Source organism: Manis javanica, chromosome 11 (genome assembly GCF_040802235.1).
Source record: "Manis javanica isolate MJ-LG chromosome 11, MJ_LKY, whole genome shotgun sequence".
NCBI classification, from domain to species: domain Eukaryota; kingdom Metazoa; phylum Chordata; class Mammalia; order Pholidota; family Manidae; genus Manis; species Manis javanica.
The window spans coordinates 93,623,222-93,650,557 of record NC_133166.1 but is presented as its reverse complement, the minus strand read 5'-3'; the positions used below and the strand labels follow the sequence as shown (position 1 = coordinate 93,650,557).

The window sequence follows — 27,336 nt, the reverse complement described above, 5'->3', positions numbered from 1 at the left end:
TATCCAATATGGGACTATTTCTCAGAATTTCTTTTACTGCATAGTTCCAGGCTAGTGTGGGTCATATGAGACATTTCACATGATTTGGAAGGTAGAATAAGCAGCATCTGTATTATTCTTAAACTCATCCGATTGGTGCAGCTTAAACACATGGTTCTGAATCTGCTGGCTCATCTTGTTGGCGTGGGACAGCAGCTGGACACCTCCAGCTCGCACCAGACTCATCCTGCAGCTTCTACTCCTGGATCAATTGCATTTTGAGGCACATCTTTATTGTTGATACCGCATGTCTAGGCCTGGTGTTTATTATATCTTCTCTTCTGAGGTTCAGAGTAAGTAAAGCTGGTCACTATGTTTGGAAATTTTGGGGGTATTGTGTGGATGTAGGGGTATTGAATGTCTGAGAATCACTATGCCTGGTATGATGTTTAAGTTAAGGATTTCTCATTGTCTGATCTTAAAAGGCCAGGCACATGCAGTTTTGACTGGACACCAGTGGATGTCACCCTAAGAACACACAAATGTGCTCTTTCTCAGGCCCTCCCTGGGAAGGCGAGGAAGACATTCCACAGATGTTTGCTTTCTACCCCGGGGGTAGGGTGGGAGGTGTGGCTGGTGTCCAGATGTCACCCATCATGGTGGAGCCCTGCTTTATCTTCATCCCAGGGTAGAAGGAGGAATTGTGGAATGCTTTGCAAAGCATGCTTTTATCTACAGGAATGGTGTTCTTTGATTGATGGAATTTGGGGAATGCCTCTTAGTGAATTAACATAATTAAAAAAATGTTGTTCGACTGTTATAGTACTTACCCCTTGGAAGGGACATAGGAGATTCAGGCCTAGGAATGGGAAGATTACTTTTCACTTCTATCTTGTTGCTTGTACTTTTGTTTATACTTTGTTAGTAAATCACTCATTCAAAAGTAAAGGTTAAAGAATAATAAAATAATATTTGGCAAAATCTTGATAGTGTACTCTTTCTTTTTTGAATTGTTTGTCCTGTTACTGAGATTTCTATTTTGAGAAATAAAGAAACCACAGTAGTCTTTGCAATATTGATTTCCATTCTTTAAACTGGTCTCTCATTCAGACATTAATTCATATTTATTTATTTAAATTTTTGTTGTGCACTTAACTATATGTTATTTATTGTACAGGTGCTGGGGTATACTGGCAAACAAGAAAACCCACAAGCTTTTTAAAGAGAACTCTAATAAGAGTTAAAGAAATCCTTTGGCTTCTAAATGATAGGTATATTTATGAGTATGTGAGTTTACAATAAAATGTACGTGGTTTGTAATTTTAGAAGCATGAACAAGTATTATGAAGTTGACAAAATCAAGTGTTTTCTGTTTGGGAGTATAAATGGTTCCAACCTAGTAGTCACAGAGCAATTTGGAAATATCTCTCAGAAACCTGAGGAGTCATGAGGAGTTTTGACTTTGACCCAGCAATTCCACTTCTAGAAATCTTTCTTAGGTGTCACACATGTAACTTTAAAAGTATGTATAAGAAACAACTATTTCTGTTGAAGAAAAATCAAAAACAAAAAAGAGTTAAGTATAGTAATCATCTCTTAGCATAATAATGTGGCCAAGATGTGGCAGTTCACAAAACATTGATTCAAAGGTGCCTCAAATAATCCAACCACCCTTTCACCTTTGAGTTGCTTTGTGTCACTTGTGTCCTATACCAAGTCCCAGGCAAGAGGACAGCAAGAGGTGGGTGTTTTTTTATTTGGACTTTGGTGGGAGAGACTGGATGAGGCCCTGTGGACCAGCAGTGCTATGCACAATGCAAGACAGCCCACCACTCAGGCAGAGAGTTGTGTGTTAGACAAGAACAGACCCCAGTCTACTATGATTAGCATGGGGAAATGGAACTTCTCCAAATCTAACTGGTTTCAATTCTATTGACAAGACTGGACTTCCGGTTGAAAAAAATAGAACAATGTCTAGATGAAACTACAGTGTAAAGATGGGTTTAGATTCATCTGGCTGCCTTAAATGAATTTGAATCTCTAGGACTTGGATAGATTAAACCCTGGGTTACCAACAGAACTGGCAGATGACATCCAGTCAGCCTCGGAGATCTGGGTATCATCGTGAAGAAATGGAGAGATGCCTGAAAGCTCAGTGTTAGTTAAGATGGGTTTGGTTTTTGAAAGGGTAAAGAAGATTCTGGCTATGTCAGGCCCTTGAGCATCCGGGGGAAGCCCCTCAAGTCTACTGCACACCGGGGGACAGGTGGATGATCTCAGGTGTGGGCTCTGCCTCGTGCACCCCGTATTAGCTTCCTTGGGCTGCTGCCGCAGATTGCCACAAACTGGCAGCTCAGAACAACAGAAATACATCCTTCCTGGCTCTGGAGGCCTGACAGCCCCAGATCAAGCTGTCAGCATGGCCGGACTCCCTCTGAAGCCTATAAGGTGGAGGCCTTCCTTGCCTCTTCCCTGCTTCTGGCAGCCGCCGCCAATCCTTGACGTTTGCTGGCTTAGCACTGCGTCTCTCCCGTCTCTGCCTCTGGCATCGCCTGGCATTCTCCCCACGTGACTGTCTGTTCACATGACACCTTCTTCTCCTTAGAAGGACACCAGTCATCTTAGATTAGTACCCACCTTAATGACCTCATTTTAAGTTGATTGCATTTGCAAAGACCCTGTTACCTAATAAGGTCACTTTTACAAGTCCTAAGGATTAGGACTTCAGTATATCTTTTTTGGGAACACAGTACAACCCGTAACAGGCAACCTCTGTTTTCTTTTCCTTTGTCTTTTTATTATCTCATTCTGTTCATATCCAAGAGTCTATTCCTTAGTCTATTCTGTACATATGTCCACACTCACAATGCTTATCACTTCCAAATTCTTTCCCACATTTATTTTTATTAGGATTATTTCTATTATTCACATTCAGGTGACCAAGGTAAAAATTGAAATTTATAAAAATAATCCGAAGTGAAAAGATTGGGAAATACTGTGAATGGCATCTAGCCAAAGGTGGAAACTAAACTGAGTTTGACCTTATCCATGCCGTGCACCCTTTCTGGACCTCAACTTCCTCATGTGTAAAGTGACCTCTACATTTCCCAGCTTGACAAGTAATAATTTGTGTGAACAAACTGAAGTAGACAACATTTCTGAAACAGAGGTCTTTGATTAGGGATAGTGATTAGGACTGTCGGAAACAAGCCCTACTGTTTGGCATACTGGGATCTGCAGATACTGTGCTCATATCCTCATTTCTCTCCTGGAGCAGGCATATCAACACTCTATCTCTCTTGCATTTGGTTCACACTTCAAGATTTCCTCAAACCCAACATCCGAAGCAACCTCCAAAGAATGAAGGCACTGTGGAAACAGCAGTTTCGAAGAGACTACCAGGCAAACAGTCAACAATTTCATTCTGCAGGTCTGGTCATTGTTTCTGCTGCATATCAAAGGATGCCTATTTTTCATCTCCATACCATGTCGCCAAAGAGGTAATAATAACGAAGTGTTATGCTGTAAAGGGACAGCCCTACATCAAATGCATGTCCTTCTTTGATCCAGCTGAACCAGATGATAGTTATTTTGCTGTCAAGAGAGCAAATGACAAAAGGCCAGCCAATACTGCAACATTTTATCTGGGTGTGTGTCAATTGAGGACAGATGCTGGAGCTGGTTCTAACTGGAGGCTAAAAAAGCTGTTTCATTTGTTTGGAATCCAGATGTAGCAATTGGTACTCAATTCAGTTTATAGGAATGAAGCTCCTGAGGTGTGAGAAAGATTAAAGTGTCTCCATTTTTTTACCTTTAGTTTGTGGAATAATACCCTGAAGGCAGGAAGTTGAGTGGATGGATAGAAGCGTTATTTCTTGTTCATTCTCAACTGAATGAAAACTAATTTTTGTGCTACCCGGGAATCTGGGGGAAAAAAATGCTCACTTTCTTTTCTTTCTTTCTCTTTTTTTCTTCCTTCCTTCCTTTCTTTCTTTCTTTCCTTCCTACCTCCCACCCTTGCCCCCTCCCTCTCTCTCTCTCTTTCCCTCTCTTTCTCTCTCTCTTTCCCTCTCTCTTTTTCTTTCTTTCTTTCTTTGTTCTTTCTTTCTTTCTTTCTTTCTTTCTTTCTTTCTTTCTTTCTTTCTTTTTTTCTTTTTTTCTTTCTTTCTTTCTTTTTTTCTTTTTCTCTCTCTCTTTCTTTTTCTCTCTCTCTCTGTCTCTCTCTTTCTTTCTTTCTTTTCTTTCTTTTCCTTCCTTCCTTTTTCTTTTCTCTTTCTCTCTCTCTCTAAATTTCTATTTCTTTTTTAAGAAATATTTCCCTAGTATGCAATCAGATCGTTTGAGTTGTGGGGTTTATTTCGAAGTGAACTTAAAAATTGCAGATAAGATGGAACAGCACTGAGCTTGACAATGTCTACATTTACTAAATTGTAAATTTTATCCTTGCTTTTAATCTTACTTGGTAACAAGTACTTAGGAATTTTGCTTGCCTGTGGTAATGGTTTTCCCAAGACTGCCAAGTGCTGTATTTCCTAATACAATTCCATGACTGTTGGCACCTTTGACCTCAGAGCAGGAATGAGAACTACCGCAAAGAGAAACACGCTATGTAGCTGCAGCAGACTCCTCTTTACTTTTCCGTGGCCACATTCAAGCTTTGTCGGAGAGGTAATGGCTGGCCTATTTCAAGTTTTTGAGAGAATAGCATATCTGAGACAGATACCCTGGTTTTCTGGTGCCCAGTGAGTCCGCCTCCGACTGACTTCCTGGACTCGTGCTAAATGGCTGGTACATTTTCATTTAAGAGGGATGAGACTGAACTCATTTGACTTTGCCATCTAGAATAAAGGCATTCACTTATGGAAAGGCACACTATGGAAAAGTAAATGAACATTAGCAAACTAAAATCAATCCATCCCCAAGTTTCCTGTAACATTCCTCGGCTTGGGGTCAGGACCGACTTTCCAGGACTAGGCTTGTTGAGTCCAGCCCTTCTGGACCTCTCAAAATAAATTCTGTTCCATATTTCTCTGGAAATAAAGTCAAAACTCCAGAAAAGGATATAAGGGACCTTCATATTTTGGCATCTGGTTAATTCTCCAGCCTTTCAGCCACATTGAACTACTTAACTCATCTCGGAGCCTCTTTGCGTTAGAGAATGGCCTATCCCCGCTGACTCTTTGTCCCTGCCTCCTCCATGCAGGCTACCTGAGCAGCCCTGGGCCGTGCATGACACAGGGGAGCACAGAGAAGCCGAAGGGGACCTGCTTTCACATCATGGCTCTGCCACTTGCTGTCCATATTCAGTGTGGGCAGGTTACCTCATGTTTTATGCCTCTGTTACTTCACTATAAGCTAGGGATAAATCATAAATTCCAGTACCTACCTCAAGGGATTGGTAAAGTATTGTTAACTCATTTAGATAGTACATGTAAAGCACATAGAACTGAGTCTGGTTTGGTAAGGCTAACTAAAATGGGATTCACATTTTAGCCTAGCTGTCCTTTTACCTGGGGACCCTTAGTCCTGGTTTAGTGGTGCTACATGGTCCCTAATTGTTCCCTGGGCTTCTCCTGATCATATCACTTGTCGCGCAGTATTAGGACGTGGGAGAGAAGCTGATGCTGAGGTGTGAGCGAGAGCAGCCATGTCTGCAGGTTTTTAATACTGTGGCTGCAGAGTCATTATACCAGATCTCTCTTTACTCTGCCCTGTATTGAATATGCAAGCCACTCAAGGAATACCCTGTACGTCCCCAAACCACTACCCCTCAAAGTCAGCACATGAGAAGCTGAGTGTTCAAAGGAGGACAAGATGAAAGCCGTGTCTGGGAAACATCCCTTCCTCTGCTCTCTGGGACACAGGGCTTCTTTCACATGTTAATTCACAGAGTCTGGGAAGCTGTTTCCTGTCTTTGGCAGTTACACATGCCTTTGACCAAGTCTCTCTACACCAGAAGGGTGCGACACTTGGCAGAGCTCTTTACGATGGGATCGTACCTCTGTCACAGATCTGTTTCCAGCTCTGTCTCACAATTTAGGGATTAATAGGTATATTAAGCACAGACAGGCACATATGCTTCATCACACAGTTGTCATTACTGCTTCCAGTACTATGGTCCATCTGGGACATTCCAGAGGACACACACATCACACCCTGTTGGCAGCTGTGGCAGTTTGGCACTAGTAAGTCACTATTCTCAGGCCCTGAACTTACAGGGAGTCAAGAGAATGAGAAGCTTCACGTTGCCTGAACGTGCAAGAGAGACCTGGGTGAGAGAAGCAGCATTCAACCACTCTTCTGAATAGTTTCAGGTATTCGGGAGTGAAGTTTTATGTAGACCAAACATCTGGGAAAATCGCCTGCGTGTTTTCATTTGCCCTGTTTCCAGATGTGTCTATGCACCGCCCTGATGTCTTTAATCTCATTTTGTCACCTTGACACCAGAACAGCTGATCCCTTTAGTGACCACTCTTCTTCTCTCACTGAATTTCTCATTTCGTCTTCCTCTGTGCTCCCCAACTCCTGCCCATTCCCCTGAATTGTTAACTCTAAACAGCCCTGATACTGCAATCTACATATAGGAGCAGTGAATGAGTATAATACAGCATGACAATAAACTGGTAGTTTTAATCCCATCAGCCATGATTTCAGGGATCTTTGATTTTGAGACTAAGACGCCATCATGAAGAACTTCTGAGCAACTTTCAAGTGTCTGTAAGTTAATACTTAATATGGAGGGTTTTTCCTCTCAGCTAAAGCCAGGCAAATAAATAAAATTCTCCCCACCACAACTGTGTTAGACATATGTATAGTCACCCATATATTTATCTTTCTTTCAGTCTTACTATAAGCCAGGCACTGTGCCAAGGGCAGGAGATACATCATTAGCAAATGCACTGGTGTAGACTTAAAAGAATCATGGAAACAGAATTGCCATATTCTATTATTATGCATTGGACTGTGTCTGCCCCCATTAGTTCATTTATTGACGTCCTAATCTGCAGTACCTCAGAATGGGACTATACCTGGAGATAGGGCTTTTAAAAAGGTGTTTGTTAAAATGAGGCCATTAGGGCAGGTCTTAATCCAATGTGGCTGGTGTCCTTGTAAGAAGAATTCTGAACACACAAAGAAACACCAGGGGCCACTGTCTACACACCTCCTGTGTGGATGACCACAAAAAGAGGCCAGGATGGTAATTATTTTTACACTGAAAAATGTACACTTTAATAAGTATAAAGTATAAACAGTTAGGTCAGCTGGTGGATAAGTTGACCAAAATACATAAAATAAGAGATACCAGAGTCCATCTACATTTTCTATACTTCATTTTTTTTTCACAGAATTTTATTAAAGTTTTATTTAATGTACAATTTTTCATTTCCCATTTTGGAAGTTCTTTATCATAAAGAGAATTCTTTTGTCTGACTACAAATAGGAGCCACACCCATAGTGATCAGCCTGGACCTCTGCCCTGGTGTAAGGAGTGGTGCATCTAGTGGAATGAACAGAAAGGTTAAAAGTTGAGGCTTCTGCCTGGTGTGTTCTCTTTGGTTCTCTGAGTTTCGTCCCTTGAGGTTCATGATCTCTCATGAATTCTACAGTCCATCTCTCAGGCAACGATGGAAGACACACTTTCCCTGGAAAGACACAGGAAAAAGAAGCCCCAAACAGACCTTAGTCTGATTTTGGTGGGGTCATTGTTCCTACTCATAGTGTGAGCTGGTGTCGCTGCTCAAGGCGAGCGTGTACTGACTGATGCCCCAACGTGGCGTATCTTTCTATGTAAACCGGTTGAGACTTGGCAGCAAAAGGTGGAGGGTCTTGGTTGCTGCTGAATATCATCATCTCTACATCACCAGGAAGTGTTAGTGCAGGTTCCGAGGAGAGCGATAAATCCTAAGAGATGGTTCTGCTTGTGAGCACAGGCTGTCGTGGAAGGAGGGAGGGCCGAGAAGAGGGAAGGCCGCAGATGCAACTCAGATGTATGGAGGCCAGCATGAGGGAAACGGGGAGGGCGGAGTTCACCCCTGTGAAGAGCTTTCAAGCTCCCAAGCTGGTCCTCTGGGGATGGGGAATGGGAAACAGCGCCTTGGCAGGGGCTGGTGATTAGGAAACTACCATCATTCGGACCAGTTCCATGTTCTGCGGCTGCTCCGGCTTGGCGGTGAGCTTTCCGACTCAGTGGAGAGGTGATTGCACCCTGAAAGCTTGGGTGTAATCAGCTTCTTCCCTCTGAGGACCCCTGAAAAGCTGCAGTTAATCATCAGGCTGGTCATCAAGGGTCACTTGACGTTTTGAAAACGTGGTTTAGATACCTGGGCAAGTCTGCTGACACATGCTTTCAGTGTCTGCAGGGCCGGAGCGTTCCGTGGCCTGCAGGATGCGCCAGGCTCGGCTCGCACACATGGAGCTGCTTATTCGGGAGTCGAGGCCAGTGCACCATGAGTTCTTCTCTGTTCTCCTGTCCGACATGGAGGTGGAGGACACCGCAAACATCAAAACAGCATGGACTGCAAGCTTGGGACAGACTCTCTGGGAGCCTGAAAACCTACAGGATGAGAACAAGGGGGCTCCCAAAGGCAGCCTCCTTGTGCCAGAAAATCATGGTATCAGCCGAAGACATTCTGTTTGTTCCTATTGGGTCAAATGCATTATTAGCTTTAGGAACAGGCTTAGGATGGCTAGAACACAGGGCTTCTCCTTGGGCTTCCCCTTACACACACACACACACACACACACATACATACATACATACATACACACACACACACAGACACTATAAGCACACTAGTGCTCTGTGAAATCAATTAAGAAATGGACGTAAGTCTTGAAGAGAAAAACAAGTCTTAGCAGAAGAGGGAGATAGAAGAACAAGGCCTTCTTTACTGGCTTTTCCTTGTGAATTCTGAGTAGGGAATTTGGGTGTTGGTTGAATGAATATAAAACCATGGGGAATTCTTTTCCTTTTTAAAGGCAGCTGGTGGAGTCAGTCTTTTTCCCCTTTTGCATCTCTTCCTGCCAGGATCCATCCTCCCTGTCCGCCAGGCCACACCGGGGCAGCCTTAACCCAGCCACCCACAAGAAACAATGAAAACACAGGACCCAGAGCTACCCCAGGCTTTCACAGAGACTTCTTCAGCCTATAACTCTTGGATCTCGGGTGCGTATGTCGTTCCTGCCATATAATAAGAAAGGACAACATGATACTAGTCGCTAACAAGAAGCACTGGGCTGTGGGCTCATAGGGAATGTGTCTTTTGATTCCCAGTAAGTAGAAGCAGGTATTATTAACACCCCGAATTTAAAGATAGGGAAACTGAGGTTTGGAGAGATCAGCTTGCCCAGTATTATGCTGTGGGAATAGAACATTGCAAAGGTGACTTGGGGTCCAAATCTGAGGAAATCTGGGCTCACCTCCAGGGATGCAGGAAGCCACTGCACGGGATCTTTTGTGAGGGTAAAGATGTCTAGTTCTGGAGACCTCTCAGATAAATAACCAATCAGTGAAATTGCCCTTTTTAAAATTTTAGTTGACCTAATCATGATTTTAAAACCTCAACTTCCCACACAGGAAAGGTGGAGTACTGAGCTTTCTTAGTGACATGAACTCTCATTCTTTCCATTCATGGGAGGAGGTCAGCTGGTGTTGATGAAATGTCAGGCCAGAACCCCAGAATGCTTGCTCACAGCTGAATTCCAATGATGATTCTCAAGGCTGAGTAAAAGCTACAACTGCCCTAGTCTCCAGAGATGAGGTGGTGATTTGGTGGGAGACTTGAAGAGACGTTGTGAAAGCAGAGAGCTGAGAAATTAGGGCTCATGTGGACATTATAACTGTCCACACCACAATTATAATGCCTGGAGGTGGGCAGACTTTTCTGAAGAGGGTGAGAGTAGCGTCCTTATTCAGAATATTGGGAAGTAGGATGGCTTTGCAGTTAGGTGGACTTGGGTCCAGCCTGTAGCTCTGTATCTCCAGCTAGTGATGTGGCTGTGCAGCAATTTATAAAGGTTTTTGAGCTTCAGCTCCATTCTCTGTGAAATAGTGGCTTATAGTTTGTGTTTGTGGTGTTGTACACAGCTTCTCAGACTACCTGTGGGAAAGGACCGTTACTTTGTTTTATGTTTAATTTTAATCCATTGAAGATGACTACTTAAAAAAATACAATAAAAATGAGCTACTAGGCAAAAAGAAATGAAAAAGTATATATAAAATACAAACTTTATTTTTCTTTGTTATTGGATTCCATAGACATATTTGGGTTGTAGGTTTAAAAGCAATGAAAGGTGATGGCAGTAGGTCCTGAGAAGGAGCAGAGTCTCACGCAAGGGCTTCAGGAGAGGCTATTATAGGCTATTTAGACAAAGAGGACCAGCTTCCTCAGACAGAGAGGAAGAGCCATTTCTGCTGGCAAAGGGGGCTCGTCAGATTTGGGGTTCAAGATTTCTAGCTTCATCAAAATCTGCTCCTATGTCTCTATCCAAGTTTTAGGGCCACACTTCTTTTTCAGTCAGTGCTCTGACTTTAACATAAGAGAACATGTGAGATTGGAAACTAAATTTCTGTTGTGATCCTCTCTTATTATGACCCTCTCATAATAAACCCTTTGGTTTGGTTTTCAAAAAACTTGGCTTTCCAGATACAGGAGATAAGGGTTTCTTTTGAGTCATCATCCAGCTTTATATCCTTTCTGCAGAATTTTAGTTGGACATTTAAAGCCCTGAACTCCTTATTTTCTTCCTCCACATTCTCCACTGAACCTAGCAGCAAGCAAGCAACCCACTCTCCATTTTCACTAATGTGGTCCATGGGAGCGAATGCTTGACTGCTCAGAGCCTTACCTTCCACGGGCACTTGATCAGCTGTGTCTGTGATAATTTAAGCCCTATTTTGGCACTGCATCCATGGACTGTCAGTGTCCAGTTTACCACTTGAGAAAGGTTATTAATGCCATTAAATCTAACTACATCATAGAACCAATTAAAGATAACTCAGAACCAATTCAGAGAGTCCATTTAAAGTCTGTTTTGGTCAGGTTCTGTCACAGAAATGAAACACTAGGCAATTGTGTGTGTTGTGTGTATATGTATGTTTGACCTTGTACAATTTGGGGAGTGAAGTAATATCACTACAAAGTCTCTCCAAAGCATTACCTCTGAGGTGGGTGTTTCATGGTAGCAGAGCAGGCTGTTTGGAGGGGGTGTGTGCCGTGGGGGAGAGCAGGACAACAGAAAGCTACGAATATGGAACCATAACGGGGCAGACTGGAGCCTGTGTTGGACTTTGAGGATGTGGGTCTCTTGCAGGAAAAGCTGGGGCTCTTCAGCAGAGAGGTAAACACATGTCTGGACCAGCCCGTTGTAGGAAAAGTTTCCACTGGGAGATGAATAGCTGTCCCACATCACTGACTGTCCCACACTGCAAGGGGAGCCAGACTATAGCGACAAGACCATGAGCTGCTACAGAACCTGGTGCCCCCGCACAGACCTTCCAAGTGTAAAAGCAATACAGCTGCAGCTTCCCTCCTGCCTTCCAAGTCTTGTGCAGAATGTTTCTATGACCCACACTCTGAACTGTGCAGAGAAAGGATATGGGGTTCCAGTTTATCTAAGCTCACACAGCAGGGAAAAATCAGGTCATGTAAGACTTTAAGGTCATGAAAAAAAAGAGGAATGGCAAGTCGTTGATGTTTTTAAAAGATGAGTCTGGTAGGGAATGGGATAGAGCACAGCTGTAGTGGAGAAGGAACCAGTTGGGAGTGTATTGCATGAGGCAGTGGTAGCCCTGCTTAGTGTCTTAGTTCTGGCTTTTTTAATAGAATACCATAGCCTGGGCGGCTTATAAACAACAGAAATTTGTTTCTTGTAGTTCTAGAGTCTGAGAACTCCAAGATCAAGGTGCTAGCAGGTTGTGTATATTTGGTTCCGGTGAGGACCTGCTTCTTGGTTCATAGATGGCTTTTTGCTGGGTCCTTACATGGTGGAATGAGTGAGAGAGCAATCTGGGGTCTCTTTTATAGAGGGGCACAAATCCTATCCCTTAAGACCTAATCACCTCTCCAAATCCCATTTCCAAATACCATCACACCGAGGATTAGGTTTCAGCATACTAATTTTGGGGAGACACCTTCAGTCTATGTAGCACCTTGGGTGGTAGGAGTAGGGAGAGAGCCATAGTTTCATGAGCTGAATTTGGGGAGTTTGGGTGGATGAGAAGTCATCAGTGAATCTCAGGGATTCAGCTGGAGTGACTGGTTGAATGGTTATCATTAACTAGTTTGGGAAACACTAAGGAAAGATAAGGCTTGGAAGGTCATACCCAAGGTAAAAATGTATTCAGCTGTAAATAAAGATAATCTAACAAATAAGGGCTTGAATAAGTCAGGAGTTTATTGGCATCATACAACCAGAAGTTTTTCCAGTGTTTACGGTGGTTCAGCGATATCTCATAAGGTCCAGGGCTTTTCTTTTTTCTCCAACCTGAGTATATAGGTCTTCATCCTCAGTCGTTGCCTCACTGCTGGGAGGTGGTTGCTACATCTCTGTTCATGTTCTGAGCATGGAAAGATGGAAAAGGGCAAAAAAACCAAACTGACATCCCATCAAGACCTTCCCTTTTAAAGCAGTTTTCCAAAAATCCCAAGTTTCCACCGGACAGAATGGAGCCCCATGACCATTGTAATCAGCAAGTTGCTAGGGGGTATGAAATATGTGGACAAGGTTTGGGTTACCCTTACATTGGATTTTAAGTTTGAGTTGGCTGTGAGACAGCCAAGAGAAAATATCAAGTAGGTACTTGGATAAGTGGCTCCATGTCTTGGAAGGGAGTGTCGTATCTTTGCCTACATGGCTCGCCCAGATGGACTGAAATGTAAGATGGTAAGTTCTGGCAGGAGTGCTGTTATCTAACCCCACAAAGCATGTTCCTGTGTGCATGGGTGTGTTTACGAATGGAGCACAGGGCTTAAACATGATTGCTGATATAACAACATCTGTGTCTGCATAGTCTAATATTACCTATTAGATTCCTTGTTTGGTTTCCTTACTTTGGAGACCTTCCCTTTTCTGCTAGTCATCCAGTCATCCTACCTACGGTATTTGTGGAATTTGCACAGGGGACTCTAATAGCAGCACACAGATATGGGCTTGCTCCTCACAGCTTTGCTAGATGCTGTGGAGGGATTCAGCACCCTGCCCCATTAATCTCAGGAGAACATTCAGACTTGATCATTGTTATCACTGCCTAACTTTGTTCAACCACAAGGCTGATCATGAGACATTTTAAGGAAATTTTGCCAAAGTACTTAAATTCAAGATTCTGGTTCCACATAGGAATTTCCACATCAAATATGATAATAACCAGAACTCTATTCCTACTGATGACTGTGCAGTAGTTCACTGATGGTCACTGCCTTGACATTCTCTATGCTTGCAGACTATTGGACAGAGGAAATGAGCAAAGTTGACGTGGTTTAATTTTAGAGAGAAACTCAATGATGGGGGTCATGTGCTGGCATTGTTTACCTAAGTAGGCTGTAATGTGTCCTTTATAGGGACTGATGGGTCAAGCAGATGTCTTGACTGTATTAAACCAGCATTTCTTCAAGTGTCAGTGAAGTGATATTACAATGTATTAGAGCAAAAATGTTTGTGATTAAATATTTTGGAAAATGTTGACTTGAATAAATTAAATCCACTTACTCCTGACTTCTAAGATCCATTAAGTGTCAGTGCTCATAGCAATTATTTAATAGGAGGACATGTTGTACAATGTTTCCCAAACTTGTTTGACTGTGGAACCCAGTTGACTCAAAGCACCTTAACTGGACTATTATTCTAAAGAATATCCTTTGGCAAACACTGATTTAGAATAATCATCTGCCTGACTGACAGGCTGTGAGCTGAATGATTTTTTTCTGGTTTCTTTGTGAGATTCCAGGTGAAAATCCTTCAGCCATTGGTCATGATTAAACTTTCACTATTTCATGATCTATTGTAGGTTGGAGATGAATTCACTTAAGATGAGATATAAACCATTTAGGTGTAACTACAGGGAGGAAAAATGTATTCCCAGCCCAGGGCAAATAAACATATGAAACTGAAATCAGTCAAAGGGAAAAATAAGCAGGAGAAACCCATTTATTGCTTTCAAGACACACAAACCACTCCGCCCTGTGTAATCCCCTATTCACATGGAGATGCACTACTCTCTGCCCCTTGTAAACACCTACTGATATGGACATGGACTATGGCCTGGAGGGAGATTCTGGAAGCATTGCAATTTTACTCACACTAGGTAAGTGAGAAAACTGTCACACAATGGTGGTATCTTTGGAGTTGGAGTCATAAAAGATAAAAGGTATGACATTTCTGCCACTAATTTGCTGTGTCATCTTAGGGAAGTTACATAAGTTATCTGAGTCCCAGGATCCTGACCTATAAAATGAATAATGATACTATGTATCTAAGAGCTGTGATGATTAAATCATTATATGTATGACATGCACATGTTTGTGTGACTAAATTTTAATAACTACTATAGTTGTAAGGAAACAAATTTTTGGTTTTCAAAAAAGTTAAAAGGATGTGAATATTTTATTTAGGCTGGTTTTACTATAACATTGGTTTTTGTTTTATAAAATAATTTTATAAAAGAGTCCATCAAGATGGTAGATAGAAAATACATACTAAGGTAGTATATATACACATCATAAAAATAGAATACATCTTGGCAATTGCTTCCAGGGTCTGTTACCACCACGTACAGTGTATTGACGTTTAACATTTATGCTAATTTGAACATACGAGATTTTCAAGAAAAACAAAGAAAACTGTCCCACTGGTATTTATAAAAAATGTTTCCAATTAACAGGAAAATAAAAAAAGTTCTGGAATGTAAAAGTTATGGAGCTCATTGAATGAAAAGTTATATCAAAATATTAGAGCCAACATCAGTGCCATGAACAGTCATCTGAGGACAAAGTCATATTTTTTCTACTACCACAAATGGTTCAACTGATTTCACAAAATCACTGAAAATAATACCCTTCTTTTGAATGTTCGATCAAGGTGAGCACCATTAGGTATCATAAAAAACATCCTAGAAGCTGTACTATATTTCCAAAAAAAGTGTCGTTTCTTTTTTTCCTTTAAGTGACAATAGGTGTATAAATCCTATTATAAAGTATCAATACTTAAAAAAAAAAAGCATCTTCATAAATTACTTAATACGCTTTGATCAAACACATAGCAACCAGCTTTAATATTGTAAAAATGGTCAAATGCTCAAAAATCCACTTGGCTTTGAATTAATTTTCCTTTTTTAAGGATCTTAGCTACTATGTTATTATAAAACATCACCGATATGTCCTGCTAGATGTTCAGAATAATCTTTGGAAAGTAACTGCTCCAGTGTAATAAATAAAGAAAACAACAAGGGACTTTTCTAGACCTTACCAAAAGACATGAGCATGGTGGGATCAGGGAAATACATCAGCAGTACCAAGGAAGGCACAAGACAGAGCATAGCACCATTTTCAAGCTGCCAAGAGTGCAACTGTTCAGCAGAAGGCAATCTGCAAGGGGACTTGATTCCCATGATTAATGCAGTTTAAACATGTGGATTAGACTTTGGAGAACTTCTCAGTATGGATAGGCAGACACAGCTATGTAAACTATGAATGTGGTCTGATACTCAATGGTCCTGTTGGCACTGTAGGATAAGGCTCGGACCCTCATGCGGTAGGTCTCTGGTTCTTGGAGTGGTCGTGTTGTGTACACCACTCCTTTTAGGTTTTCATCCCTTAAGGCAAAAGGAACAGTCTGTTCTTCATCTACCATGAGGAAAGTCGTCCTGGGGTGCATCACTCCATCCTGGGTGTATGCAACCAGCCGGATTAAATCTTGATTGGCAGCTATTCCAAATGGGAGGGAGACAAATTTGTATTCCAAGGCATAGGGACTCAAGGCACATTCCAAATCATTGGGTGGACAGTTCTTGAGGCAGAACCTGGGGATAACAAGCACATGAAATGCATGTAGGTATCTGGCTTGGAGGCATAAGAAAGCACGACGCAGGTGCTCACGATCCGTGACACCTTCTAGGCATTAGGGTGAGAAACAGTATGGGCTGTAAGAGCAGTAAGGCTCACCCCACATTCTAGGTCATAACTCAAACCAGATGCCAGAAGCGTATGCTGGTCTAGCATTCACTCTCTCTCTCAGCTGTATTACTATCAGGAGGTCTTGAACCTCTGAAGTCAGTAGGAGCACCACAAGAGGGTCTTTAAAATGAAAACTTGGTTTCGGAATAGAAGCATCTGTCCATATATTGGAAACAAGCACTTCTTAAAGACAGGAATACAGGCCGTTTGAAAATTTTTATATTTGCCCTGAGACCATGTGAAAGCTGAAACAGAACACAGTGATATTTGGTGTATTTCTCTAAAAATAACAAATTGGTCAGTTAGGATTCCTGGGAGAAAAAAAACTTCCTTTCGTATTTTGTCTTCTATGTTATTTTAGATTAAAGATATTGTATTTTCTTTTGCCAGAGCCCCCACTGGCTGTTTTTAAGTCGTCATGACTTTTAAATTCTCTGTCAGAAAGCCCTGGTAATAAAGAGTAAAAAAAATAGGTGCACAAAGGGCCATTTTCTGAAGATATGGATTCTTCAGCCATAATATTTTTAGAAGTTTCATGTCTTTATTTTTAATTTTCTCCCTCCCCTTCCCCTTCCCCTCAGACCAGTTCTGAATAGAATAGGTATTTGGTGGACCCTGGCAGCCCACACCTGACCATGTTATAGTAACACGGTAGTCACTGCTGAGAGGAAGAACAAGCGGTGGATGCCTGCCAGCATTAGGTTTCATAGCCACCTTCTCATTAGCAGGTCCCGTTCATGGTGACCATTATCTCTGTTTTCGAGCACACCCTTAACTTGGTGCCTGGACAGGGTATAACATTTCTGGAAGGGGAGGGAGAAAAATAGAAGAGTTGTTTATTCAGAACCCAGAAAACACAGACAGCAGGGAATGTAAGCAAGACGGCATAGGAACGGCAGACTGTTGACTCATCATTGCTCAACTCCTTTCTCCCAGGGAGTCAACGGTGAGTCAGCACAACAGCATCCAAGGCGCTTCCTCCTGTGAGCCCTTAAGACCCTGAGACAACACCCACAGAAACCAGAACATTTCAAAGAAGGGCAGGCTTTAGACCCTGTAAACTCTCACTGCTGAGGCCACGTCCTAGATGTAGCATGGCGGGGTACATGCTAGGGAGACTGCCCTGGCAGGCTGCAGTGGCTGTCACGATGAGCTCATTTCTTGCCCATTCATTGAGGAAGGAACATACTGTAACCCTGCAGCCCCCTGGGGCTACTGACTTCCTGTGAGTTAAACGTGACCACAGACAGGGCTTGTTGGTCAAGGAGAGAGAGGAAGACGGGCTTCTCAAAAGCATGTCTGGGGAGAGAAGGCAGGACATACCCAGAGACAGGATCCCGCTGGTAGTTGGGTGGACAGGGCGTGTCAACACACTGGTAGCTTCCTCTCACGTTGAAGCACATGCGATTCGGCCCACAGTGCACAGTCGGCCCCAGACATTCGTCAACATCTAGCAACAGTACGGGGAACATGCAGGTCAGGTCAGAAAAGTCTATCAGAGCAGGCATGTGGGCATTTGATGGGCATAGAGGGCTAGCTTCTCCTCCCCATGAATGAACTTGGTAGCCATACCCAAACTTCTTCAACCACAAAGATACCTGGTGTGCTGTTTCCCAGGCTGCTTTGAGGATAATTATTATTTTGTAACAAGTGAAAGGACATCAAAAAATAAGAGCTATGAAAGTAGAAAGGAGACTATGAAGAACTCTGTGTTTTTATGTTTGGATATAGAGTGCATTTGAGTTTTGTAAAGGAAGTAATACTTTGAACACACTGAAAACAAGCTAATAATCTAAAGGACATTTGTGAACCTTTCTGTAAAGTGAAGAGTCCCTTTAAAACGTGAGTGGACCTTCTCTAGTATCTTGTTTAAGTTCAAATTGCCAAGTGGGAGGTAGGGTAGCAGAAATTAAAGGACTCAAGTTATAAATTCCAGGGAAATTGTCCAGGGCAGTCAGATCTTGTGGAGAGACAGCATAAAGAAAAAAGACAGGATCAAATGGATAACCCAAGACCTACAGTCCAAGTTTGATAAAATCGGAACTACGCAGAATCTGCCCTCAGTTGTTATGGAGGTGGGATGCTCTCCCTAGGGGAATGGGGAAAATGCAGATGAATTTTGCTGTTTCATTTTGTTGTTTTCTACGCACAGTGGTTAAAAAAAAAAAACCACACACATAAATCACTAAAATTAAGAAATACCAAGATGGAGCTAAAGGAAACTTTTTTGAGCTTTCTGAAAATGAGTGTTCCTGAGCCATCATCCTTAACTTGAGGTCCATATTTGAGCATCAGGGAATCTGTGAATGAAAATGGTGTGTGTGTGTGTGTGTGTGTGTGTGTATGAGAGAGAGAGAGAGAGAGAGAGAAGAAAAAACAGGAACAGAGAGAGCACAAGACTGAGATTGATTGATGGATTTTCTGGAAAGAGGGTCCACAGAGTTAAAAAAAAAAAAATACTTAAGGGATTTTTGAGATCCTGAAGTTAAGAACCCTATTTTAGAGCAATGGTTTCAACCCGTGTTATCTGCATTCCCCTGGCAGTGCACGAAAACTTTCCAGCAGTAGGAGAGCAGGCAAGCATTTCAGAGAATCAGTTTCCATCCTGTTCCTCATTTTCCACAAGTTCTCCTTTCTAAAAGCAAGCTTTTCCTGGGGCCTGGAATTCTCCTTTCTTCCCCTTCTATATATTTCTGCTTCACCAAAGAAAGGTTTCCACTAATCCTTAGTCTCTTTATGAGAGGGTGGGGTGCTTCAAGGGACCGTGAGAGCATTGGTTATGCATACTGAGGACGGCAGGCCGTACTTCATCGTGACTACAAACCAATGACCTTAGCTCTCTGTTTTAAATTAGATTTCAGAAGGGAGCTGGTTGTCATGGGAATACCAGAACACTCGAACAGAAAAGTGACCTTAGACTTTTTCTGACAGTCATTCAGGCTGGTTTCACAGTGAGTACAGACACTATATTATATAGTGGTCATCCTCCATCAACTGGGTGAGTTAAGCCTTCAGCGCCAAAGGTTTGATAAAAAGATATTTAAAGCATATGCACATCAAACAACAGTGCCAGAACTCACATCCTTTGCAACTATTTAAACATGATACACTTCAGAGGTCAATTTTTCAAAGTGTGAATCAAGTATAAGGTTTTCAAATTTCTTTTTTGGAGTAGGGAAATAAAAATTTGAAGACTACTTACTTTAGAGGGAGTCTAGGTCTTGTAACACTCTTTTAACATTTGATTAAACATAGATTCTGATTCACAGGAGGGAATAATTATACTTAATTGGACCCACATCAGTTCCCTGGAGAGGTAGGTTTTAAAGGCCAAATGCACTTCTACCATGGAATCGGTGCAAAGACCAATGGGCATGTAAAACTATTATATCATTTCATAATAATAAGTAATGACATGTTACCTGTAAAATGGTATTTATAATGGACTTAGGTTAGAGTTTCTTGTCTCAAAAATGAGCATTTTAGAATTGGTTCCAGAGACATCCTGTTTTCTAGGGAAATAACAAACAATGTAATTATTTACTTTACGCTTAATAATAGTTTGCATAAAGTAAAATGATACTGAGCTACAAGGACATGGAGTCAGATCACTTACTTGACTTCTTAATTATTTTGATGTACTGACAATGACATAATGGGCTTTCTTTCACTAGTTTTGTATTAGGACCAGTTTTCCTAAAGGAATGGAACACAGTGTGAAACAAGTTTCTATTTCAGTAAAACCTTGCCTGTTGTCTCTGTGAACTAATTTTTAATTATGATTTTATCTGTCCAAAATGCTTCATCTCCTTGACAAAATGAGATTGCCTCAGAATGAAGTGAAAGCCCTTTAGGAAAATGTGAAAGAAATTCAATTAGCCTTATCTTCTTTCATAAAAATTTAAAAAAGAATTCCCTGTATACCCATCCTTTAAATTTCATTTTAGTTCTAATTTTTGTGTTAAACTTGTGCACAGACCTGGAGGCTAGTGGGCTGCAGAGGCCCATGAAAATGGGGGCATGGAGACCAGAATCTGTACACACATCTGTGTGCGTGAACATGAGTCGCTATCTTACCATAGTTTTTCACTGGCTGAATATGAATCCATAAAGAAATACCAAAACCTAATATACAAAGTGTTCGTCCTTAACTCTATAATAATGTAACCTTCCCATAGAAAAGCTTTCTTAAGTATTTGGGATTCTGGGAAGGTGACCATCCTCGATTTCCTGTCTGTTACTGTCTCTTCAGGTTTTAGCACTTGATACATATTTACTTACTCAGAGGGCTCATTCACTCTACTCACTGGTCTAAAAAGAGAAGCCCAAAGAGATAGAGAAATCATGTTGTCTACTGTTAACTGGCAGTGTGGTGATCTCTGGTATTTATGAACTATTATAAGAAAATTATTCCAATAGAAATTGAAGTATAAGCACTTTATAACATAAATATTATTGCTATGAGAAAGAACACCAGAATGAGCTGAAAACTTTTATACTAATAGCTTTAAAACATACAAATGCATTTAACCATTGGTTCTGGATATATTAAGAAATAATTTAGGATATACATACTTGAAACATTTTTCTTATAGAAGGAATTGAGTGATTCAGATTCTTGATAAATATTATGGATTACTTTTTGAAAACGTGGATCAGTTAGAACAATCATTTAAAATGCAGTGCCAATATAGTGTTTCTAAATTTTTAGAATTAGATTAGTGGTGCTTAAAATTAGCATAAGCAATCTTTAGTTTCTTCTCTCCACTTCTTGGGCAAATTATAATTGGTTGTGTTTTTTATTTTTCATTTTACAGTCTGGTGACTTCCACTTTTCACTAGAGTCTCTGTACTTGTTCAATGTCAAATTTATTTTAATTTCCCTTTTATTACTGACATTTTATCACTGTTATATAAAGCTCCAAAAATGCGCATGTGAATGAAAATCAATCTTTAGTTCCTCTAACACTTTCTAAAGCAATAGAAAGACTAAGTCATTCTTTCAAGACTTCTTTAAGGAACATAATTATTTTCTCTTGTGTTTTTAAAACCACAAAAACATGTAACTCATTTAAATTGGAAGCATTCCAAATGACACCTGTTTTTGATCTTGTCACATTATTTTCCACTCCCTGGAACACAACTGAAAGTTGAACAATATTTTGAACTGAATGAACAACGAGGGGAATTTAAAAACAAACTAACATAATTTAGAGAAGAAGAAAAATCCTCTAATGAGAATATGTCATAACATAACCCTTAAAAATCTGGGTAAGGGGTTTTGTGGTCCAGCTGGTTATTCCAAATGCTTCAGTATCTACCCTGCTTTCTTCCTTGGTACTTCATGCACCTACACAGAATGTAATTTAGTTTTGGGCACACACACCTCTTCAGAAGGATTCTTGGATTGAAGGGCTGGGGAAAGTTATAAAACACAGACAATATAAATGCTCTCACCACACCCTGCTGCCAGAGGACAGTGAGTTCACAGCATCACAGGAGAGAGACAAGGGACCATTCTAGATATGAGACCTACGATCAAATCCTACCCTTATCTTTGGTTATTCTAGGACCCTGAGGCTCACCTCATCACTCTGAGAATGAGTTTTATTATCTGTAGAATGGGTATAAATTATTGCCCTTGACATATCTGTGCAACTGATTAAAATGGGGTTAACAGTTGCTTTTGGAAAAGTGTAAGACTATCATGTAAGTAGGTTATTCTAGTATTTCATATTTCAGTAAGATGTTCTGAATATGGTAAATTCTTAATAAATGTTGGTGTCTGGGAGCAAAGGTTATTACAGTGTTTACCTTCCTTCTTCAGCCCACATGATCCAGTGGGACTCTCAGGGAGTGAATGGGTGAAGGAGTGGGGTAAAGGTAGGGAAGCTTATGAGGTGACTCAGGTGAAGCCACTGTCTAATCTGGTCTTGCCTCCTGGAACACATTTCCCATGAGTTGAATCCTAGCAAGTCTTTTGTATTTCACAGGGAGAGAAAATTCCATCTAAATTTGACTGCTACTGATAAAACACTCTTTGGAGATTTTATACTTTAGAAAAAGATACAGTTTGTACATGGCAGAAATTAGTAAACTTCAGAGGCGTATTAGGACTTACAATACTCCTAGATTTTGTCAACCTAATTGAGGGGAGTCCTCAGAAGGTTTTCAAAATTTATACAAGTTCTTATTTCCTTTTGATCTAAGTATACATTGCAATATAATACATCTTATCAAAGCAAAATGATCCTTTCACATTTTTGTGTAGTGAGGGTAATATTGAGATTGACAGTTTCTTCTTTTTAAAAACATCACCATACATTATCCAAAACTCTGTTAGAGCACCTATAACCTTGTATGTTGATTATGTACTTGTTTGCATATCTCCACTGGATTCTAATATCTTAAAGGGAAGAGACTGTATATTATTCATTTTGGGTTAAACCTGCAATGCTAGCACATGATCATTCTACTCATTTGTGCACTCAAAGAATGAATGGATTATTTAATCAATTCCCCAATATTTGCCAAGACAAAATCTAAAATGATGCCTAATAATGAAGTAAATTTACTGAGCACTCTGCCTATTTTCCTTCCTACCTTAGCTAATTTGTTAAAAAAAAAAAGTTTGAAGAGATCTATTTCCATTTAGTTTAAAAAAATCTATGATATGAAGTGGTTTAGGCATTCTCCTCCTGGTAAGACCATACCGAAAATGTTTCTCAACTATTTTCCTTCTCTGAATTGCTTTCTCATTGCTCCTCCTACTTACGCAGTGCTTCAAGATACATCACACCAAGGGGAATGAGACAGAAGAGGAAGCAACTAAGAGAATAATTATTCAAAAAAAAGAATACATTTAATTTCTCATAGTCCCCTATGTCGGCTCTAAGTCAAGTTGTGGCATCAAACATCCCAGAATTTTCTCACCTTGACATGTCTTCCCATTGAGCATGAGTTGGTAGCCAGGTGGACAGGTGCACTGGTAGCTTCCAAAGGTATTTTTACACTCATGCTGGCAGGCATCTCTATTTTCACATTCATCAATGTCTGTGCAGAAAGAAAGGAGAGTGTAGAACATGCGAAACAAAGGCTGAAACAGACAGAACCAACTATAAACAAGTTGTTGATGTACGACAGAAAAAGTTTTCGGTGATTTTATGTTCATGCGTTTAAAAAGTGCTCAGAGCTGTTTTGTATCAGGGTCTGTTTTAAATGGACTCTAGCAGAAACTGTCCTATTTTATAAAATATGAACAACTCTTCTGTGCATAAGCATATATAACCTGAAGCCCCAAAGTGGCCAAATTCTGTATTATCTACATAAGTAAGACTGGAATGGCCGATGAAACAGATTTGTCCAAGATCCTAAAGCACCAAGGTACTAAACTCTTGACAGAATAGTAAATATACCTAAAAAATAAACTTGGAAAAGGAATATTGTTATTTTATTTAAACTTGTACTGCCCCTCTCTCTCCCTGCACCTGTCTCAACACCCCTGCATAGCTTTCCCATACTTGGGTACCAAGTGTTTGTTTTCGTAATAGGAATATCCATCCAACTTCATAGAATTACCGATGGCAAAAAGGACCAATGGCAACTACATGTGTATAACTGCTGTGATACCTTGGACAGGCCACTTCTCAAGGTCTCAGGTGATTTTCCTGCCAAAAGGAGTCATTGATATAAGCTTTCAACTTCATAGGTTCATTGGAAGGTTCATATACACTAATACATGGGAAAGCATTTGATAAACTATGAAGAGCTATCAATCTGCTTTATTAAACAAAGCCAAGAGAATAGTGGTGAAAAGGAGAGTGAGAATAGCTGATAATTAAACATTAATTGATATTTGCTTTCAGGAAAAGGGATGACATTTGGGAGGCCTCAGTTCTTGCCCAATTGTGCTTTGCTTTGACTAGTATTAAAGTTTGCTCCCATTTTCTGAGCACACACCAATCGGTGGAAGAATGAAATGGGAGCAGGAATGCTGTAGGTGGACGTAAAGAAAAGACAAAAGTGAGAACTGGGAGATGACTCAAGAGCAAACGGATCTGTTCATATTTTGCAAATGCGCAGAACAGAATCGCAATGATTCAAAATTTGCTAATGAAAAACTCATCAAATATTTGTTCATGTTTTTTGCCCCATTTTAGATAACCAGAGCATTCCTTCTAGAACTTGTGTGGCCTTTAACATTTTTCACTTTATAATCTGCTTTAACCTAAAATAATAGCAGAAATGTAAATGATACTGAACTCCAGGTAGTCAACATTGCACTTGCCAGAGTATGAATATTAAAGTGGCCCTAAGTGTAGTGTGCTATCTGCATTGAGAAACATGCAATGTTCAATTTTCCTGTTAAGCTTTTGATTCTCTAAAAAAGCTAAATTTTTGCCCAAATCTAGCAAGATTCCCTAGAGTTAATTTGAATCTTTTGTAAGATCCCAGATGCTTAATTAAAAAAGCATTTGGTGTTCACTACAAGTTTCTTGTTACATAATTCCAAAGCTGTCTGCAATCTTAGTGTAAATTTGTTTATTAGTACTAACACTATAAAATACTCACCATATTTCAATAAATACTTCCAAATGCCTAAGGCTATTAATTTTTCCAAAACAAAACTTAAATATCTAGTAACTGGCTAATTATATAAATTTACATTAGATTCTCCATGATTGGTCCTCAGTCTGAAATAGTAGGTAGCTACCTCAAAGAGAAGACGGCTTTGGGATGATAATTCTTATGAACATAGTATTAGTGTAAGACAAACACAAAGATATAGAAATCATTTATAAGACTCTACTGTGATGAAATTATAGGGCATAGACAGTGATGAAGGAATAGAGAATTTGGTTATTAATCAGGGACACTTTCTTAAGTGACTTGGGCCTTCATATGATTTAGAATCAGCTAGATGGTATATTCATCTAGGTGTAGTTAAATTCATTTATCACAGCACCAAGATTTGGGGGCAGGAGCTTGTCTAGAGAGAAAAAAGCTTGTCTGAGGTAAAGGTGGACAGTGGGATGATAATAGGATATGAAGACCCCTCAGAAGAAATGACTACTTGGAAGAAACTTTGAAGGACAAAATAGCTGATGTGAATTCTGTCAGTAAAAGAATAGTGAAAAGATTTTTAAAAAACATTTGAAATATAGTTTATATACAATATCAGTTTCAGAAGAACAACTTGGTGATTCATCAATTATATACATTATTGAATGAAAAATATTAACTAACAATGTCAGGTCAAAATTCAGGGACTGAAAAATTAGCAATATTCAGAATGGTTTGGAGCAGGCTGAAAGTGGTGTCTGACCTACTGGCAAGAATATAGTGGCATCCACAGGTTGAGTAATTAAGCTGTGTTTGAACTGAATGGGACAAATTTTAGAGATTTGTTAATGAATGTAGCCATGGTTGATGTTTAAGGAGTAAAAGAAGTTATTCTCTGCTGTTCTAGGAAGCTGGTTGTAAGGAGAGTTTCCATATGTATCATATTAAGCTTCAGGTACATCAGGACATTTAGACAAAAAGGTTTTGGGGAAATAAGGACCTAAAGAAAAAAGATTAAAGTTTAAGTATCTGGAGGGTTTGAGGGTCCAGCTGGGTAGACGTGATATAAGAAGCTGGGTCCACCTACATGTGACTGAGGACTTCTGAGAAAATAATCGTGCAGGAATAGGGCTTAAAGAAGGTTAAGAAAAGAAATGACAAAAACTGAAGTCAGAAGGAGAAGACAATTTAAAAGCATTTAAAAGAAAGCATATTTAGGAGAGAAGTAAAATGTAGAATACTTAAGGAAAATGCAAGAAAATGAGGTTGGCCTAGGGCTCTTTAAACAGCATTTTTCTCCCTCCACTGCTTGCTCCCTCCTACTTTTTTTCCTTGCTTTGTTTTGTCATCTAACAAATAGTGGGGCTAATTCGTGTTTGCTGATTTCTCTTGGGGCTTCACCACATGTGAACTGCGGATACTCACAGCAATTGGAATTAAAGGGCTGATAGATGGTAATGTCTGCAACTTAACTGAAAACAAAGCCCCCATTCTTGGGCTATAAATGTCACTTCACTTTTCATAACAAAATAACAGACTTGTGAGTTTAGGTAAAGATACTAAAAGCATGTATTTTAGAGCAAGACGAGCAACTTAATTTTGTCCCAGCTCACGCAATCTTTTCAGTGACTTGCGTATGTACAAAATAATTGAACTGAGGAATTCCCTGGGGAGTGTGGGATGGCAGTCGGCACAGTGTGGATTGTGAGACAGGACAAACAGGTGACTAGGGAGCTGAAGGTTCACTCTGAATCCACTGCTTTGGCACCAACCAGATGTACCATAATCTGACAGTGTTCTATTAGGTGGTGATATGCATAGCCTCTTTTTTTGAAAAAAAAAAAACATATTGTGATGCCACCAAAATTTATTTCTATAGACCATTAAATCTGGCAACCCTTGCAGGGATGATAAAAAAAGAGAAACATTAAGGTAACATAGATATGTTAAACAATGTCAATATAAAACAATGAATTATCAGAACGCACACATGGAAACACACCATTTCTTGTGTAAAATTGTCATAGTTTCAGGTGCCAGAGTAAAATGGCTTGGAACTTTGAGTCCTCCCAGATTTGAGATCAGATGTAGGTCACTGCACCCAAAGTACCACAGGGGCTGTACATATGCTTAGACTCTGGTGATCACAGAGCCCACAGAGAGGAAATGTACTATGGCTGACATTTACCTACACATGTGTCACGGCTTGCCTTAGAGCCTTCAGGGCAAGTTTTCCTAATAGTCCTTCTAGTCCTGGAGAGAGATGTTCTGCTGTTTCTATACTCTGAGTAGGAGCTGTAGAGATGTGAATACTGTCTGTAATGCTGCTGAGGTTGATAGTTGTTTCTCACAGGGGAGAACCGAGCAAGGTTATAGCTATTGAACTGAGTGCCATACTGCGGCAGTCTCTCCAGTCCAGCGCAAGATTTCCCGTCCCCTAATAAATGTTGTCCTGGTGGACAGATACACTTGAAGCTGCCGGGGGTGTTGGAGCACTGATATGCACAAGGCTTAGGCACTTGTTCACATTCATTAATGTCTGCTCGTGTGCCATGATACATAAAAAAGAGAAAAAAAAACATACACATACACAAAGAAAACACAGGAATAAAGAATCAGTCTGTGA

General features: G+C 40.4%; 1 protein-coding gene and 1 long non-coding RNA gene across 7 annotated transcripts in view; one reads left to right on the top strand and one right to left on the bottom strand.

The window, feature by feature from the left end:
• Window positions 1–211: 211 nt before the first annotated feature.
• LOC140844471 (uncharacterized) lies at window positions 212–13,979 on the top strand. Its single transcript, XR_012122847.1, has 3 exons — window positions 212–332; window positions 9,008–9,145; window positions 11,293–13,979. It is a non-coding gene; the product is annotated as an uncharacterized lncRNA (long non-coding RNA).
• Window positions 13,980–14,561: 582 nt separating this feature from the next.
• The window catches only part of HMCN1 (hemicentin 1), a 416,593-nt gene continuing 403,818 nt past the window's right edge, over window positions 14,562–27,336 (bottom strand). For 5 of the 6 annotated variants that reach the window (XM_073216906.1, XM_073216905.1, XM_073216907.1 and 2 more), the window contains 4 exons: window positions 26,899–27,249; window positions 23,082–23,201; window positions 17,472–17,598; window positions 14,562–15,994 (listed from right to left, as the gene is read on the bottom strand). In XM_073216906.1, the coding sequence (XP_073073007.1) occupies window positions 15,628–15,994; window positions 17,472–17,598; window positions 23,082–23,201; window positions 26,899–27,249 (965 nt within the window). In that variant the 3' untranslated portion in view covers window positions 14,562–15,627. The remainder of the gene's footprint in view (window positions 15,995–17,471; window positions 17,599–23,081; window positions 23,202–26,898; window positions 27,250–27,336) is intronic. The other variant, XM_073216908.1, reaches the window with a different exon arrangement.